The sequence below is a fragment of the Nipponia nippon genome, unplaced genomic scaffold (genome assembly GCF_047370975.1).
Source record: "Nipponia nippon isolate SJK-2023a ecotype South Korea unplaced genomic scaffold, ASM4737097v1 scaffold_4, whole genome shotgun sequence".
In the NCBI taxonomy this organism is placed as follows: Eukaryota; Metazoa; Chordata; class Aves; order Pelecaniformes; family Threskiornithidae; genus Nipponia; species Nipponia nippon.
Genome location: NW_028262358.1, coordinates 125,008,147 through 125,026,886, shown reverse-complemented (window position 1 = coordinate 125,026,886; position 18,740 = coordinate 125,008,147). Strand labels below are relative to the sequence as shown.

At 49.7% G+C, this 18,740-nt stretch overlaps 1 protein-coding gene across 3 annotated transcripts; it reads left to right on the top strand.

The window, feature by feature from the left end:
- Nucleotides 1-1,761: 1,761 nt before the first annotated feature.
- Nucleotides 1,762-12,901, top strand: LOC104014706 (serine/threonine-protein kinase PDIK1L). 3 transcript variants are annotated; one of them, XM_087775669.1, is made up of 5 exons: nt 1,762-1,802; nt 3,808-4,434; nt 5,481-5,697; nt 7,670-7,922; nt 10,842-12,901. In XM_087775669.1, the coding sequence occupies exons 2-4, from the start codon at nt 3,889-3,891 to the stop codon at nt 7,903-7,905; spliced, it is 999 nt and encodes a 332-aa protein (XP_087631795.1). In that variant the 5' UTR covers nt 1,762-1,802; nt 3,808-3,888; the 3' UTR covers nt 7,906-7,922; nt 10,842-12,901. The 3 variants fall into 3 exon arrangements, with proteins under 3 accessions (XP_087631795.1, XP_087631794.1, XP_087631796.1); XM_087775668.1 differs by having other exon boundaries at nt 1,793-1,896; XM_087775670.1 differs by lacking the exon at nt 1,762-1,802 and adding an exon at nt 3,478-3,754 and having other exon boundaries at nt 3,873-4,434.
- Nucleotides 12,902-18,740: the final 5,839 nt, after the last annotated feature.

The following is an 18,740-nucleotide window of genomic DNA, read 5'->3' as shown; positions in this document are numbered from 1 at the left end:
GATGGGTGGCTGGAAGGGGCGAGGAGGAGGGATGAGCCACGGGCTCCTCGCTGCGGGACATCGCGGCAGCTGAAGGATGCTGCCGTGATAATAACAGAATAAAAATCCAGCGAAGGCAATTAAAACCCTCCCTGGCAGCCGGGCATGGCTGGGAAGGCGATGGGGTGGTACCCGACATCCCACCGGGCTCATCCTCTCTGGAGCACCTCCGTGTGGAGCCAGGATTTGGGGCTGATGTGCCCCTGGGGGGTGATGCCGCATCCCTGGGTCTGGCTCCTTCTTTTTAAGATGCAAGGAAATATTTCAGACCGATGCTGTGGTTTTATTTCATACCGGGAGTGCTGGATGTTATTAAAACCCATCTCGAGGGGGTGTGATGGCCACGCAGAAGTTGGCCACGGGGGAAACCTCCCCAGCCTTGCTGATTAACGCCGGAGGACCGGGATGCTCTGGTCCTCGGGGCCGGCACCCAGCTGCAGCCCTGGGTCCCATCTCTGGGACGTCCCAGGGTGACGTGTGGGACCACTGTGGGGTTTTATTCGGTTGCAATTCCTAATGCAAGTGCAACCAGGGTGGACATCTTGCGTGGTTTCTCACCAGGGGACCACAGTAGCCCTCATTGCTGGGATGGAGATGGTCCCAGCTGCCTTTTGCTGGTCCTTCTTCCTGGGCCCATCAGTGCTAAGGGCTTATTTAGGACACAGATATCTCCAGACACCTCGTGAAATTGTATTTTAGTTTGGAAACGTGGCCAGGCAGAGTTTAACGGGAGTGGGAACAAAATGTGGGATGGTCTGAAACCCCCCTGCCAAGAAATTCACAGCAACCAAATCCAGTCACTCTCTGTAAAATTAAAATATCAGCAAATGGCTCCATTTTTCAGTGAAATCGGGACATTAAAAACTGGTTTGTTTATTCATTTTTGTGGGCGCGGTGGGGAAACCCCCATGCACACCTGATTTTCTCTCCCGGCCGCAACACAGAGGGAAATAAGAAACCCGATTGAACAGGCACGTTTCCACTGCCTGAAACCGCTGCAAACTAAGAGAAATGAGCTGGAAATGAGCCTGCCCATGGTGAAACCCCGTCCTCCTCCTCCTCCGAGGCACGGTCCGGACCCCGAGCCAGGGCTGAGGCCGAGGGGGTGACCCGCAGTTCGGGGTGACCCGCAAATGATGCTCGATCCCCCAAACGATGCTAGATCCCCCAAACGATGCTCGATCCCCAAATGATGCTCGATCCCTCAAATGATGCTCTGGGATGTGGGCACATCCCTCTCCCGCTCTTTTCGAGGCGTTTGATGGCACCGTGTCTTGGGGGGCTGCACCAGGACCCTGATTTGGGCTCTGGACCCTCTGGGTACCGACCAAAAGTTTCCAAAAAATGGTAGTTATTCTATTTTTTTTTTTAACCATCCGGGCCAAATCAGAGGTAGGAAGCGAAGGCAGGGAAGCGGCTGCATTTCTTTGCGTTGCACAACTGCACGGCCAGGACAAGGGGACGGACAGACGGACGGATGGGGAGGACGCAGCCCCCGCTGTGGCGCCCAGATCCCCTCGCCACGCCGGCCCACACGCGGAGTTTTGCGGAGGTTTGTCCTAAGCGGGCACCTGTCTTGCGCCGCAGAGGCTGCTGGGACTTGTAGTTTCCCCTCTCTCCGCCACCACCGCGCAGGCGCAGAACTTCCCTGCCGGGGCTGTTTGAACCGAGGAAGGCGAAGCGTTCGCCGATTGGCCCGGCGGCGGCTTCACTCCTCCCCATTGCTGACTTGTGATTGGTTCGCCCGCGCCTCCTGCCTTCTGGTTGGTCGGCTGCGGCCAGGGGGCGGGGCTGCGCGGCGGTGGCGGGAATTGCGGTTGCGGCGGTGGGGCCGAGCGCGAGCGGGCGGCGGCGGTGGTGAGGAGAAGCGGGGGGCGCTGGGCTGTGGGAACGGCTGGGGAAGGGGCTGAGGCGAGTGGAAGCGGGAAGGAGCCGGGCCTGAGGGGCTGGCGGGGAAGGGAGCAGGGGCCCCGAGGCGGAGCGGGGGTCTTGGGCCAGGTACTGGGAAGAACTGGGCCTGAAGGGGTGGTGGGGGTGGGGAAGAAGGGGCGGGGGGGGAGGACTTGGGGCTGGAGGGGTGGGGAAGGGGTCTGAGGCAAGAAACGGGGAGGAGCTGGGCCTGAGGAGATGGTGGAAGCGGGCAGGGGCTGGGGGTGGGGAAGGGAGCTGAGGTGGGGAAGGAGCTGGGGGTGGGGAAGGGGCCTGAGGTGGCCGAGGGGGTCTTAGTTGAGATGGTGGAAAGAGGTGGGCCTGAGGTGGAGGTGGGGAAGGGGCCTGAGGTGGGGAAGGGGTCTTAGGAGAGCATTGGGGAAGGGCTGGACCTGAGGAGATGGCGGAGGTGGGGAAGGGGCTGGGGGGGGGGGATGAGGGAAGGGGCTGGGGGACTGGGGGAGGGGCTGAGGGAAGGGGCTGGGGGGATGGGGGAAGCGGCTGGAGGGGATGGGGGAAGGGGATGGGGAGGATGGGGGAGGAGGATGGGGAAAGGGGATGGGGGGTGGAGATGGGGAGGGGGCGGGGCTGGGCGCGGGGAGGGGGTGTGGTCATTCCATGGGGCGGGGCTGGGCTACAGTGGTCGGGGTTTGGGCTTTGGTGGGGGCTGCTTTGGAGAGGAGTGGGGGCTGAGGGCTGGAGAGTGGGGAATAGGGTGGGAGAGGGTTGGGAGGGCTGGGTGGGAAGGTGAAAGGTTTGGGAAAGGAGCACAGTGGGGGAATGGAGCTGGAGGAGGGAGGGATGGAGAAGGAAGCTGGGGTGGGCTGGGAAGAGGGGGCTTAGGTTGGGGGAGCTGGACTGAGGGTTTGGGGAGGGAGAAGAATTTGGGGGGAAGTGGGGACTTTGAAGGTGGCAGGAGGTGGGGTAGGGAGTAAGGGAGAGGTTTGAAAGGGGAAGGAATAAGGGGACGGGGAAAGGAACATGTGGGGCATGAAAGCAGAGACAAATTGAGTTGGGAAAGAAGAATTGATGTGTTGATTACAGAGCAAAATGGACTGGTGTTGAAGAACACTGGAGCAGGGAGGAGTGAGATGAGGGGCTGAAATGGGAGCGGGGTTGTTAGGGGATAGAGCTGGGGGGGAACTGAATGAGGAACCATGAGAATCGCAGGGGGAGCCTGTGCTAGAGAGTGCAGTGAAGAACAAGCTGGGGCAGGTGGCCTGGGAGTGGGACAGGGAGCTTGAGGCGGAGGGGAAGTGCAGTGTAAGGCTTGTGAAGGGGTTGGAAGAGGCCGAGCTGGAGAAAGGGGGGGAGTATCAGGGCACGGACTGGTAGAAAATTGGTGGTGGAAGCGCAGGGACATGATGTAGCCGTTGATGGATAAGTACAGTTAGGAGGGGGTGAAGTGAGGATGAAAGATCTAGTGCCGAACTGGCACTTCTGGCTAACTTTATTTCTTTAAAAGTCAATTCTGGTAACAGTAAGTTCAGCTGTTACCCAGGAGGTCTCGTCTTCCTTTCCTGCCCTGCTTAGGAAACGTGTCTACATCGTTCTTTTTCTTTCTCACTAAACTTTGTCCGCTGTGGATAAATCAATGTCACTTCCCAGGTGGCTGTATCCCACTGTGCAGTCAGGATTGCACTTGATAATGTCTCAAAGTTACCATGGATATAGGTTTTCTCTTAAAACCCCGTTTTAGCTGCCGGTCCTCATGCAGCTGCATCATATACTGATGCATATACTGCTAAAATTGACACCGGTTGGAAGTATTTGCAGTTGATCGTTGGTAAGCTGCTTTGTTTGGGAGAGTTTTAAGCTTTTTATCCCCTTCTCTTCCAGGGTTTTGCTGCAGGTGACGACTGATTGCCATGAGTTCAAGTATTTTCCTCTGATTTGCTGTTCAGTGGGCCGAAGTGAGGGATGGCTACGGAAGCCAAGTACAGCATCGTTCGAGAGGTGGGCCGAGGGAGCTATGGGGTGGTTTACGAGGCCATTGTTAATCAAACTAGAAGCAAAGTAGCTGTTAAAAGGATGCACTGCAACGTGCCTGAAAATGTAGAACTGGCTCTGCAAGAGTTCTGGGCCCTGCAGAGCATCCAGAGGCAACATGAAAACGTGATCCAGTTGGAGGAGTGTATCCTGCAGAACGGCCAAGTCTTTCAGCCAATTAGTCATCGTTACAGGAAATCAGACAGCCATTTGCTGCTCATTGAGACCTGCCTGAAAGGGCGGAGGTGCATGGATCCCAAATCGGCCTGCTTTCTGTGGTTTGTGATGGAGTTTTGCGATGGTGGCAACATGAATGAGTACCTGCTGTCTCGCAGCCCCGATGCTCAGCTGAATAACAGCTTCATGCGGCAGCTCAGCAGCGCTGTGGCTTTCCTGCACAGAAACCAGATCGTGCACAGAGACCTGAAATCTGACAATATTTTGATTTCTCATAGACGTGGAAGTCCCATAGTGAAGGTAAGGGAATAAAACTTTGCTCTAAGCAGCACGTGATCTACGTGCTTACGCATCACATGCTTTGGAATGGTCTTTTGGTAAGTCTTGTGATACTCGCAGCTTGTAATAAATGTACTCAGAACATCTGTTATCAGTTGTGGGCTTTTTTTTTAGGCGTCTTGGAAGGAAGTAGAGATCACGATGGTGTTGTTTCTGTAACGTCCTTCATCCACTGCTTATCCTGTTGAGAGGAGCTGTTCAGGGCTGCCTCACTTCTGCACGCTAGATAATCGGGGAGATTGTGATCAGTCAAAAATGAAGCAATATTTTCTGTGCCCTTAAACCTTAAGAACATACTGGCCTGTTACAACAGCCAGCGCTCCAATATTGCTGCCTCAAGCACATATTGACGTTCAGGGGAGGCGGGGAACGTCTTCGTGCGGGTTGATGCCCTGCTTGAGATGAAGGCTGGCTAGCTGCCTTGTAGCACCAGACTGAAAGCCTGTACAGCTGCTTTTCAGAGAGCTGGAAAAGCTGGGAGCCATCTTGCTCCTAAACTTTCAATCCTGATGGTTCCTATAGTTAGACGTAAAATAACAGGTCGGTGCCTGGGAGATAATTCACGTCTTGACCGTTCAGATCAATAATGGTGTTTGTACTTGGACCTGTAGAGCAGTCAAGGGATATTTAAATCAATGTCATCTTAATCACCATGGATAATAACGGTAATGCAAGAGATTCGGTGCGCTCACTGGGGAACAGTAAGAGCCTCTCCTACCGTAGATGTCGTTCAAGGTATGTTCGTGCCCGATTAGATGTAATCAGAATGAACTTCACAAAAGATAACGAACAGATACCAGGTTTGCCCACCTTAGGAAGGGGAACAAACAACAGGAAAGGAGTTGGCGAATGGACAGCTAACAGGAATCATCGGCTCTTTGTTTCACAAGTGTCAGTGCCATGCTGTGGTGGATTTCGGAGCGGAATTCGCTGTGCTGATGTTTGTAAACACGCATGTAAACTTGATATTTGTGAATAAATTATTTTGCTTTTCTTATGCATTGCAGGTAGCAGATTTTGGCCTCAGCAAGGTGTGTCAGGGGAAAGGGAATGTGAACCAGCATCGCTTCTCCTCTGCCTGTGGGTCAAACTTCTACATGGCTCCAGAAGTATGGGAAGGTCACTACACTGCCAAGGCTGACATATTTGCCCTTGGGATAATTTTCTGGGCTATGGTCGAGAGGATCACCTTCCGAGACGGGGATACTGAGAAGGAATTGCTCGGTGAGGATGGGATCAGTGCTGTCCTGTTGTCAGTGGACGTTCTGGATCTGTGGGGATCTTCTGAGAGGTGTTTTTCCCAGGCATAGTTACAAACGCTGTGGCATATATGCTTTGGATGGGGCTTTTTCCAGGACTTTGCAACCCAAAGAAACCCAAAGTTGGGGGTTTTTGGGTGTTTTGGGGTTTTGTTTTTAAGAGAATTGCAAAGAAAGTTCTTTTTCTTCAGCATGCGTTGCTCCTAATTTGGTTGCTTCTCATGCAGGGTTTCCAGGTCTTGAAGAGATATCACTAAGGCAGAGGGAATGCTTTTTATATTTACAAATCATTTTGTTTGGAAGATCATTCCTTCTGCCAGAAATACTCTGTGGGATTGAAAGGTTAAGGGAAAGATCACTTCTGGCTTCTCCGCTGTCAGGCCTTCCTTACCCTAAGGAACGCTCTTCAAAAATGGATTTGGCCCTTATTGTCACTAAAGAATTGTAAGAGAAAAAACTCGTAGCCGTTGGTGGCGCGTGTGTCTTACAGCAATGCTCTTCATGGAGGAGTTAGTATCTGTGTGCTTCCATTTGCTCAGAAATGCTTTTAATGCTCTTAAAACCAAAATCTTTCTGGAATTGGGCTTATGGGTTTGCTTGTATGCTTGACTTGGCATAACCAAGGGACGGGATCACTCAGAGCGCTGAAAGGATGTTCCAAGGAGCCAAATAATAAACTGGGAAAGGATGTTTAGATAAGCTTCGCTGCCATCTGGCTGAGCTTCCTCGCGGTTTAGAGATGCAAGATCTCACAGGGATGACTCCTCCGATGGCCTGCTCTCTCCCTCCCTCCCCGCCTCCTTCCTCCAAATCCCCCACATATAGGCATGCTTGAAATACTTTGTACTAAATGATTTCAGAAAAGTGTATTGCGTTGGAAAATCCATCTCGAGAGGAGAGAATGCCAGTCATGCACATTAGCATAATAACCGAACGCGTCTACCCAGGCGCTGAGATCATAGTATACCTGTCTGTCTTTCTTTTAAATGTTTAAATTCTTAAAAGGAATTTCCGCGGAGGAACTTTGAGAAGCTATTGTGCTACCCCTTTAATTTTTTTTTTCATCTTCAAGTAGGCTCAGTTCTAATTCTATTATTTATTTCTTTTTAAAATGCCAAACGTTGACAAATGTTTTAGTTCCTGCCTACAGAAACAAGCAAATGGCTGCAGCTGAGACCAAAGCATGAACAGATTTCATTCAAATAGCTACCCGCCAACTTGAGATAAGGAGTTTGCAAGGCCAACCTTTTCTATACACAGACAGGTCACTGCCTTTGAAACATTTATTCTGTGCTTGGTGCAGGGGCAGAACGGTTTGAGTGAGCAAAGCTGTTTTTACTGTCTGTTTTGGAAGCTGGTTAATCATTTTCAACAACCGGTGAAATTATTTAGATTACCAGGAGCAAATTTACATTTCCCTTCCTTAATCTTGCCGAGGAGAAGTTGGCTAACAGTAAATGGCATATGCTGTCATTTTAATTGAAAATTGTTTGACTAACTGAGCAAATAAGTTGTGCGTTTAACTCTTTCAAGTCCCCTCAGCCAAGCCCAGTCTGTCTCCCTCTTCTAGAGGTTCCCAGTCTGCTAGTAGGGGGAAACGGAGGAAAATGGAGGAAGTTCATTCCAGCAGCCCGTTTTCTCTGCAGACGGTCCGTATAATTGCTTGACGAGCATGCCGTGCTTAAACTTGCTCCCTCTGTTCCACTCACGGTGGAACAGCCTTGTGCAACATCTTGATTACTGTGTGAAAGTAAAAACCTCTTCTGATAACAACCTCTCCCAATATTTGACTTGGCGGTCGCCTCTTAATAAGAGATCTTTCTGGTAATCTTTCAGATGTTTTAGTTTCCAGGTTGTCTGTCCGTACTGCGCACGACAGCGTTTTGTGTAGACTTCCCTCTACCTGTATAACCCGATTCCTTCTAATCTGTGTTCAGGAACTTACATCTGCCAAGGCAAGGAGCTTATTCCCCTCGGAGAAGCGTTGCTGGAGAATCCCAACATGAAATTACAAATTCCCCTGAAGAACAAGAAGTCCATGCCAGATGATCTCTGCAAGCTCCTGCACGATATGCTGGCTTTTAACCCAAAGGAAAGATTGGATGCCTTCCAACTAGAAGTCCGAATCAGGCAAATCTCCTACGGCAAAAAGCGTCAACGCTCTGTCTCGTAGAGACGAAGGACGTTCAGGTTAGTGTCTCTGCCAGGCTACTCCCTATTTAGGCTGAGCTTACGGGGGGTTTTTTGTGATTGACCTCCAGGCCAAAGCCCTCTAAGTCAAACGTGACCTGTGGCAGTTCTGAAAATTCAGCGATAGAAAGATACAGTCACGCTAGAAGAAGAAGAAAAGGTTTTGATAAACGTTTGGGAAAAGGAATTTGGTTGAAGTACACCTAACAGAGAAAGTTTCGCTTCCTTAATGGTGTTTGTTCAGGGAATTGGCTGTGCTGCCTGTATTAGGGCCAGCCTGTCCTTTACCCTAAACCTCATCTGTTTCCACAAATGAGGGCAGATCTCTGCCATCACTCCAGCATTTACCCGTGCTTGCGTTTGTTGCTTTTACAATATATTTGCTAACTAAATAAAACCTAAAGTGGGCAAAGTTACTGCGTATTTGTAGGGGTGCATCTTAAATATGGCATCTTAAATATGGTATTCAGGTATGATAGGAACTGTCAGATTAAAGACAGATGATTTTTTTTTTATTAATTAAAGCAGTGTTAGTGCTCAGAGCGTATCAGAGCTGGGTGCGCCAGGCGATAGAGGAGCTTCCTGTCCTGAACTGTTTAACATGTAAAGGCCTTGAAGAATGTCTTGGAAAAGGCTGGACTGGAAGTCTGGTGGTCTTGCTGAGTCCTGCAGTGAGACTGGTGTTTTCATGTGCCCACACTGGGGGGGGGGGGGCAGGGAATTGATCGTAATCCTTGTGAGTTCTGGATGGCCTCTGTAGTACCTGCCGCGATGGAAATTTGAACGTCCAACATAAAATTCAAGACGGTCTGTCAGATCCCGTGTCTTTCAGCAGAGCAATGAAAATACAGAAGGGAGCTTCCAGGATTTTCTGCTATCGTGGGCTTCGTAGCCTAGAATTTATTTGATAAATGCATCATAGAAATAAAGGTTTTTGCATCTGTCACTGAGACTGAGCATCTGGCTGTCCTTATAGCTAAGGACACTTGTCCTTTGCAACACCAATGCGTTTCTGATCAGTTTACTACTCTCGATCTTGTGACAGACTTGCCCTTTAGCTTAAAATGTTCTTCTCCTTCCCGGGTGTTTGCCCATTCAGAACTATTTTATAGAGGACAGTTGTAACCTTAGCAGCATTTCTTCCTGTCGGAGGTTGGTTGGTTGGTTCCATCGAGCTTGGCTCCTTCATCTCCTCCGTACACAAGTAATTTCTGCGCTTACTCTAGTCGAGTCTCTTCAGGTCCTTGTAAAGCACTGGCATTTACGATCTAGCCTGGAAATATTCCTCCTGATGTATTCCAGGATCGCATCTCTCTCCTTTCATATCCATATCACTTAATCCTCTCATAATTACTTTGTGTCCTGAAGCCTTTTTTGACTTGACTTGCTTCAAATCAATAACGTTCTGGGTTACAGCAGTTACTTTTGTTCACAGATGCATGGCCTTATGTTTTCTATTACCAAGTTTCGTCCCTGTCAGTGAGAAGAAACGGTGAATGACCCTGAATATTTCCTCATCCTTTTTTATAACCATAATGCCTCCAGCTTTGTGTCATCGGCACACTTCTAATTGTGCCAAGGCCGTTAGTGAACGCATTAATTAAACAGGTCCGTTGCCAGTGCCAATCTTGATAAAACTCTACACTAGCCTCTTCCTTTCCAAATAATCCATTTCAGTTTTCCCTTGGGACAGGTTAACTGCCTTATGTATTCCTTTTTACTCATCCCAGTCTTCTCCTGTCTGTCTAATACTTTCTTGTGCGATACTACATAAAACGCTTTCCTGAAATCCCACTGGACGAGACCAACGCTTCTGTTTATCTAGCAAAATCAGTTTTACTGCCGAAAACGACGCGATTAGTCTGGTAGGATCTGCAGTTCTGGGGTCTCCCACCTGAAACAGGAGGCCTGGCATACTGTAACAGCAACAGTACCACTAGTTGGCAGGCCAGCCCTGAAGCGGTTAGCCTGCTATAGAGGAATTTGCAAGGATAAAGAGGAAAAAAAGGCTCCAGCAGCACAGCGTCAGGCTTACTGCTGTTGACTTTCCTTTTTCATTATGAAACCACGATGGTAAATAGGTTTGCAGACTAGGTGCAGAAGAAAAATGCCAGCACAGCCAGGACATAACCCTGAAAACCCCGTCTGTCTCAATCCTCTTAATTTATTTGATGTTCCTGTTCGGTAGGAAGCTAGCTGAATACCTACTGTACTTGCTTTTGGCATGTAATCGGAGCTGATGCAGCAATGACTGGTGGCACAGCGTTCCTCGCCACGAGGCGCTGGTCTCACGCTGTTGAAAACGCTGTCAGCCGCTGCGTTAGCGTGGGCTGACACAAAAACCAGCTCACCTTTCTCAAATGGGGTTGTCTTAAACACCAATTCCATTTTTTTCTTTTGCTTCAGTCCAGAAAACAGACCGATTTCATAGCCGGCTTTCCTAACCTAAAATCGGGAGTAGCGCAGACGCTGAAAAGGGTTTCTCGCACCGCTAAATCTAGGTGTTTCTGAAGAAATTCCCCAATAGCAAGTTCAAATCAAATGGGAGATACTTTTTTTTTTTTTTCCCATGATGCTTTGTTATCACAGGGCAATGAACTCTGCAGTCTAGGGCAGCCAAACACTAAATCTCCTCAGAACAGTGTGAAAAACATCTAAATGAGTTTTCTTTCATGAATTTAAAGACAAGGATAGGGATATAACCAGTGATTCAGGAAGTCCTTAAGTTAAACATTGCTCAGAACTGGGATTTTTAGTGAGGAAAGCCTGCTTGCGTACCTGCCCTGCGCTCTTCCCTAAGCGCGTGTACGCTGTCGATGTCCCCGAGGCAGAACAGTGGGCCAGGGGACCTTTGGAATGGGCCAGCGCTCTCGCCAAGAAGTGTTTTATTTTTGTAATTTTGACGCGTTTCCTTTGCAGGTATCGTGTCCTGCGGTGATCTGGAGACCTCGGAGATGGTGAACAACTCTGCCTTCCTTTGGAATAAGTGGATCGATCAGAAGACCATTGCCGGCTTCCAGTTTTCCCGAACGGTTATATTTAAATGGACAATAACTTTTATTTATTTGTACAGTAATTTTAAGAGGAGAACTACAAAAAAAAAAAATCTATTTTTATGCAAACCTTCGGTGGTTTTATATTTGCGTTCTTTTATGCAGCGAGCAGTGTAGGTGAAAACTGCGTTGGCCTTGACTGTCCACACTCAGCACGGTCGTAGAGGAGTTTTTTTGAACTTGCTCTTTTTAAAGCAACCCTTGGGCGTCCTTTTCTTGCCGTCCTGTGGCTGCCCTTTCGACGGACGGCAAAGAAACATGCCGAAACCGCCTGGAGACGGGCTTCTCTGCCCTATTGCGTGTTGACTGCCTTTCCAGCCCTGGCTTCTCACTGATAACGCCATGTCGCTTGTCCGTGGCAGAGAACTTGTCTTTACGAGGTTTAACTGGAGCTTTTCTTTTTTTTGTGTGTGTAATTCTTTGCTCCCTCTTGCTTGGCCACGTACGTGAGTGATGTCTGCTGAATGAGCTGGCAAAGTGTTCAGTGTCTATTCTGAAAAGTTTGAGCAGAAACAAAAATGTATTTTCTTCACAGTAGCTTTTGAATATTCTTGCTTAGATTAACTAAAATGCTTTCTTAAAATAAATACAAAGAATGTTAAAGATGCCAACTCTTGATTAGAACGTATGCGTCACTAACACTTAAAGTAGTTTAAGGAATCATGCTTCCTGCTGTGTTAGCTGCTTGTGCCAGCTGTTCTTACAAGGGAAATGAAAAGGACTGAACTGGAATCTTGGCAGGTAAATGGGGAGTCTAATTTGCACCCTGTTTGAAAAATATTTTAATGTATCTGTAAACTACTGCCGATCTTTGCTTTTCTTAAGGAGCTGGGAGCTCCTGGAAAAGGTTCCTCCTATGCTCTTCTGTTGTGCAGAGGTGAAATAGCGTCCTTCAGGGACAGCTTCCTTTTGGAGGAAAGGAATAAACTGCCAAAAGAAAAATAACGTGGGGAGCCCCTCTGCGCCACACAGAGGACAGAAATCCATCTCTTTCTGTTAGATAATATATTTCTTCCCCCTGTCCTACTCTACGAAGGTCGTGGCTGCAATATAGAAGACGCTGTATTATAAGCGGTGTGTCGTAATTCACGGAGGGGATCTTTCTTCCTGCTGTGACTTTATCCAGAGGCTCCACTGGCCTTCCCTGGGGAAGCGCAGCATTTTCTCACCTGCTCCTCCAGGCTGTAAAATACGTTTGTCTTGCACAAACAAGCATTAATTGACCCCTGTCCCCGTAACAGAGAACAAATGGGTTACCCAGCGGGAGCGGTCCCTGAAAAGAGCTGTTGTGGGAGCATATAAAAAAACCCAAATTCATTCAAATCGATAAATTAAACTTGACTTTTGAATTTAGAGGCCAACAGCGCTCGTGCGTACGAAGCACGCGCAGCAAGGATAGACGCGGTTGCTTTGAAGCTCATTCAGCTCTTGATACCTCTGTGCAGAGATGGATGGGGACTGGGAACGAGCTGAAAACTGGTCTGGATCTCTTTTTTTTTTTTTTTTTTTTTTTTTTTACCGAAAGCCCCAGTCACCCTATTCTGGAGAGCGCTTCTGCCTGCTGGTAGACAGGTCCGCCTTGGATTGCAGCTCTATGCCTGCAGTACAGCCCAGTTTTACCTAATCCTCCTCCTTGCCTTGAGCTCTAACTAACTAATCTTGAGGGTTCTGGGAATCGGGACTGTATGCTGAGTTTTCCTTTCCGCAGCTTTCGCTTATAAATACTCTTTTGCTTTGCGGAGCTGCCGTTCTGAAGCACGGTGGCTTCATCCTTCTCTTCCTAATCCTGTAGCCACCGCTACGCTATTGTCCGCTTTCTGCCGCCTCTCCTCCGAGCACGCTGGTGGTCTGCCAGGGCTCTTTTTAGTCGAGACCGGGTCCAATTTTCTGGAATACAGATAGGTTTGCACCCCCCTGCGACACGTGAGAAAATTGAGGGGCGAAAGAATGGCAGTTTGCTCGTTTTCTTCCTTGTTTTGCCACGCTGGGCGAGCATCCTCCCAGCTGCTTGATATTTTTAGCTAGTCTGTACGTACGCTTTAATCGCTTGAAACTGTTTTATAAATTAATAAAATGCTGTGGTTTTTTACTAATGCATTCAGAAGTGTGGTAAAGAGCGTCTCTTTAGAATCACATGTGACTTTTTTTTTTTTTTTAGGTACCACAATTTATGAAGTTTTACTCTAATACCTAGTGAATTGGTAAATGAACATATGCAATGACAACCTCTAATTTAAGTGCCTGCTTCTCGGGAAAAGGGGCGGCGGGGAGAATCCTGGAGCTGCTGCGCGTAGCGCTCTGAAAACAAGCTCAATATTCAAAAGTGATCTAAAGGGTAAATGTAACGTCTGCAGCCGGGAAAGGAACAGGATAAAATGGAAGAGTGCGTGAATCCATGGTGTTCACCTGTTTCAAAAGCTGTGTGCAGCTCGTTCATAATAACAGAGCTGAGAAAAATAAAACAAAAAATACAGAGAAGTTTGTCAAAGGCCTACAGGTTGGGGATGGAGGATGGGAAGTTTAAATTAGGTATATGTTCTTTATTGAATGGCGGATGGGAAGTTTGTTAAATTAGGTATGTTCATTATTGAATGGCCGCTCCCCCCTCGTGCTGTGAGAACCGAGGGGGTGCTGGGGGCTGCGCAGGGTTCACACAGCAACAGCGGGATTGCTGAAGTGTCGGGGGCTTAAATCCTACCCCCTTGTGGAAGATAAATCCGCAGGCGGTTACTGAGCAGCGATTTCGAACAACCGTTGGTTCAGGGAGTTCCTGAACCGCTGTTCGGCTGCCGATGGAGCTGCTCTCTCTGTGGTGCCCTCTCTGTCGACGGTTTTTCTTCCAGCTCCTGGGAGAGACGGCGATGCTGCTGTCCTCCGCTCTCACCGTAAAGCGCTGAACCCCAAATATCGCTGCCCGTCGCTCCTGGGTGATGGCTCTTGGTGGACAACCGCTGCTTTGGCGACTGGAGGAAGGCATTTGCCAGCGATAGCTTTGACGCTTGTTGATTTTTCCCTAGGTCAGAGCGCAGGCAGTGGTGACTAAGGATGCACCGCTCCATCTTTTTTTTATCTACAGTCATAATCTCTCGAAGAAAAGAGAAAAGAACGGAGAGGAACACAGACCTCTGATTCAGCTTTGTATTTCAAGCCAAAAGATAGCGAAGGCGAAGCTTTTGCTCTGCTTTGGTGGGGAAAAATGTGTAAGTTCGTTCTCCATTTTTATTCTCTCCCCTGCAATGAGCCTCACGCGCATGGGAGCGGTTTGTTAGACTAGCCTCTCTCAACGCTGGAGTTGTCCATCGAGGCGGGCAGTTCAATTGATTGCTTTGGATTAAGGGTGCTTCAGATAAGTTAATTTTTTTTTCAATGGGACAAATAATAACATCGCTCACAGAGATGCAAGATAGCTAGGGGCTGAATTTATCCGGGGAAGGATTAAATGCTCGCCACCGTCGCCAGTCAGGATCAAGTCAGTCAATACTATTCTATTTTTCTCTAAAATTAAGCATCGCCTCCAACTCATTCATTAACAGAATCCTCCATTAATCATAAATCCCAGCACATCTCGCCAGACCGCAGAAGCAGGTCCTTTTTTCCCCGTGTCTGTTAAATACATCATCGTGGCCGGTAGTCTTACAGCTGCCGGGGAGCATTTTTTGAAACGAAATAAATTCACAGGTCTGTTAATCACAAAGACTAACGAAGGCGCGCCGGAGCAGTTATCTGCAGGCGACCGACCCGCAGACGGGGTGGCTGGAGGTATAGATCCTTCCAAGGGGGGACACGGGAGCTGCTCGGATTAAATGTCTCCTCTTCTCAGCAGGGGCTCGGGATGAGATAAGGAAAGCAGATTTTTCCGACCTGTTCTCGAGGCTTGGGAAGGAGGAGGGACGGGAGGTGCGGCCGTTGGGTTCAGTGAACGCTGCAGGCCGCGGCGTCGGTGCTCCTGATTCATCAGCTGGAACCGTTCCCGTTGCGAAGGGTTCAGAGGAGGAATTTAATTTCTTCACGGCTGGAGAGGTAAGAGCGAAGTTATTGACTTGTGTGGGTGCAGAAGTGAACTGGCGTCACCCGCGGACTGACTGAATCTGGCAAAATATCTTTGAAAAATAAGGAAAAGAGGGAAACAATCCAGCTGAGATGGATACAGGCTATTTCCTCATTAAAACCTCTAGCACTGGCGCGCTCCGTTCACATTCGTCGTTCCTCCCCTCTCATCCTAAACTTTGACCGCGTTGCTCCTTTGTTCCATTAAATTGCCGCCTTCCCCCGTCGCAGGAGGCCGTTTCCGTAGCGCGTAACACGCTAACGCCGTATTTGCCTTCTGTTTGCAAAGCGCTATCCAGGTACTCTCGCAGGCGAGAGGTAAAGACACCTACGTGCCGTGGCTGCCGTTGCGCAGGAACGTCGCAGAGAGAGGATTTGAAAAGGTAATGAGCTCGCGCGGTTCAATCTGTCACTCCCCGGTGTTCTTTCAAGATTCTTCGTACACTCTTAATGGGTTTTGCTGAGGCTTTTTGAAGTTGGAAGCAGTGGTTTGCTCCCTTTTAAGCTTACTTAGCTTTCCTTTATTCTCAAAGAGCTGCAGGATCAGAGAATTTAGATTAAATTGTTTTTAAATGGAAACAACGTGCAGTCTACTGGCATTATTCACACCTCCTCGCAGTGCTCCTGCTCGGCACAGCCTCCTGCTTGCTCCCTGTCCAAAGGGCTGTTTGCAGAATAGCCTGGAGCGCGAAGCGGCCGGGTTTCCCAGGACGCCGGGCAAGGCGGGAGTTGGAAGCCACCGTCCCTGATGCACACACAGGGATGTAAAACCCCAAAGCCATCAACACTTGCCCTCTTGCAGCTTCCCCAGAAAGTTTGGGGTTTAAGTTTTTGAGAAAGTGGTTTTTAAAGCGGCTTCGTGGATGTCTTGCAAGCTGCGCTGAGCCGTGATGTGGGTCCCAGCCCCGCAGCGAGTGCCACGGACACCCACCCACTCTGCGCCGGGATCAGGACCCTGCTGTCATCACCCTGCTACCGCTGGCTCCCCAAATCCCAGCAAACCTTCTGGGATTGTTGGCCCCCAAGCAAAACAGAGGCATCAAGACTGACTTACAGAAACCATACCAATGGGAAATACGTTTCCAGAACTGCTCTGCTACATGCAGCGATGCCGGGGTTTGCAATCCCAGCGGCGAGGGAGAGGGAAGGGTCTCCTAAGGATGCTCCTGCAGGAGGATGCGTGTCCAGGAGCGGTGCGCTGAGCTGGCGTTTCACCACTGGCGTCCCGGGAAGCGATCCGAAAGGTTTGTGGGATGCATCCAGTCCTCACAGGGATGAAAATACATATATGTGAGGCTTAGATGGCACACATGCAAGGCTTGGACCTAGATCTAGTGCCCAAGACCCACCAGTGGGTACTTACTGCTGGTAGACGTGGACAGAACAAAGCTTATATTTAATTTTCATCATGAGATCAGCTGGATTTGGACAAAAACTAGATCTGCATAGGTTCTGGGGGGAAGCATCAACAAAAGCAGGCATCTGCAGAGGAATTTGTACACGTTGACTTGAGTTTTTTGGGTTTTTTTTTAACCTTTTCCCTTAAACCAGCACTAACTTCTGCCGAAGACGGGTGCTGAATGAATTTAGCTGTCTGTGACTAAGTAGTCTCAGCCTTTTACTTACACAAAAGATTGAGGCTAAAGCCACCACATTTGGCTTTTTCCCACAATTACAAACAAACTGGAAGAGGAAGGGAAAAAGAAATGTAAAGCCAAGTGTGTTGCCGCAAGAGTTTAAAAGCGCCAAAGCGGCTCTGTGAGCCAGCGCAGGGGCTGGTGGCCTTCGGAAGGGGACTTTGGCCATGAAATCCCGCAGAGCCATCTGCGCCCCTGCGCCAGCCGGGGAAGGGACAAAAGGGAAAGCAGGCAGCCGTGTCGATAAATCGATGCCAAACCACTTCTTTCCCATTCGGAAAAGGACTCGAGATGAGCCCAAGGATTTTGTGCTGCTGTTTACCCGAGGTCTGAGCGGTGCCGTTTTACCTCGACTTTGTTTTTCCAAACCACCGACTCCTTATTCTTGTTAAACAAAGCTGATGAGCACAGCCGGATCGTGACTGCTGTATTTTTTTAAAATCAAGCTCCTTTCTGGCTCCTGCTTCTCTTGATTTAATTTTCTCCTTTTCTTACAGAATTGCCGCAGCTTCTCCGAGCCCCTGGCGTGACTGCTTATTGCGCTGAAGGCAGGAGGCAGCCCCCGCGCGAAGGATGCGGGCGAAGAAGAAAACCGAAATCCGAGCTGGCAGAAGGGGATCGATCCTGGCGAGCAGATCAGACCCCCGCCGCCCTGCGCCGCTGGGAGCACCCGGCCTCACTGGAGGGGCTGCCCTGTGTCGTGAGGTGTTTCTGGGTTACTTGGGGGGGGTTTTTTGCCTATAGTTCTCTTCGGTTTTTTTTTCTCCAGCTCACTTTTTCATAATGAATGGAGCTGCTGGGGTCCCGGTAAGCAATGGAGCTAACCGTGGCTTAGAGTTTGCAGCTGGATGCGCCAAACTAGAATCTGGATTTTATTTTCTCCAAACTGAGCAACATCTATTCTGCTAAATTCATCTCTTTCAGATATTGAAGGGCCGACTGGATGTTAAAATTGCCCTTAACGTTAATGACAGCAGAGCAGCCGAGCCGCTCACGCTCTACCTTACCACCTTTACCTCGGTGTCCTCTCGTCTTACGGCTCAGTTCCTGTAATGGTGATGCTTCACCTTGGCCATCTGAGGCTTGAACACCTCCAGTTTTTGAGGTATCTCCCAGCTGCTCTGAAATGTCCAGCTTCCTGCCGCTGGCCGGCTGCAGTCAGGCATCCTTCTCCTGGAGCCAGCTCTTCTACCTTGGAGGAGCTACTGGCCGGAGCCGTTCAGCACCGCGCTCTGCCAAATGCCATCAGCGCATCAGATCCCGTGGCTCCTGAAGAGCCTGAAGAGGCTGTTGAATCACTGCCTTCACCTAGTTCAGTCTGCCTGACCTGGGCTGCACGTTTACTCACCTGGCTTCAAGGGGCAGGAGCTGCTTCTGCCCGCAAGGCTACAGGCAGCGAGGACAGGTCTTGCACCGGGATGACTGCCAGGCAGCTGCGGCCGGGGCGGGAACCGGCTGGAGGCATGCGCGGGTGCGTTTTTGTTGGGGATGCGGGACAGGGGCTGTGCAGGTGCTGCGGCGGATCTGGGTGGTTTTGCTGCAGAGCTGTACAGTCGGGTGATGCCCATCGGGTCCTCCAAGCTCAGGCTGAGCACCAGAGAGGACAGAAGGGCTGAGACGTGTCTGAAAAATGTAGGCATAGAATCATTTAGGTTGGAAAAGACCCTTAAGACCATCGAGTCCAACCGTTAACCCAGCACTGCCAAGCCCACCACTAAACCATGTCCCTCAGCACCACATCTCCCCAGCTTTTAAATCCCCCCAGGGATGGGGACTCAGCCCCTGCCCTGGGCAGCCTGGGCCAGGGCCTGACAGCCCTTTGGGGGAAGGAGTTTTCCCTAATACCCAACCCAAACCTGCCCTGGCGCAGCTTGAGGCTGTTTCCTCACATCCCTGCCTGTCTCCATGCTGCTGATTTAGAGATCGCAACAGGCGCAGGGTGCTCTTTATCTGGGCTTTGCTTTCTTTACAGGTGGAACCTGAGCTGGGTGGCCCCACCTGGGTGCCTGCATGACCCAGGGCAGCAGCTTTGATCCCTCCTGCAGCTGCCAGCCGCAGGGCTGATGCCGCACTCCGCCGGG

Bases quoted from the DNA above. Each gene is read 5' to 3' on its own strand.
- LOC104014706 (XM_087775669.1), top strand. From the start codon at position 3,889: ATGGCTACGGAAGCCAAGTACAGCATCGTTCGAGAGGTGGGCCGAGGG. The intron at 4,435-5,480 runs GTAAGGGAATAA...TATGCATTGCAG, and splicing joins GTGGAAGTCCCATAGTGAAG to GTAGCAGATTTTGGCCTCAG. The intron at 5,698-7,669 runs GTGAGGATGGGA...ATCTGTGTTCAG, and splicing joins TACTGAGAAGGAATTGCTCG to GAACTTACATCTGCCAAGGC.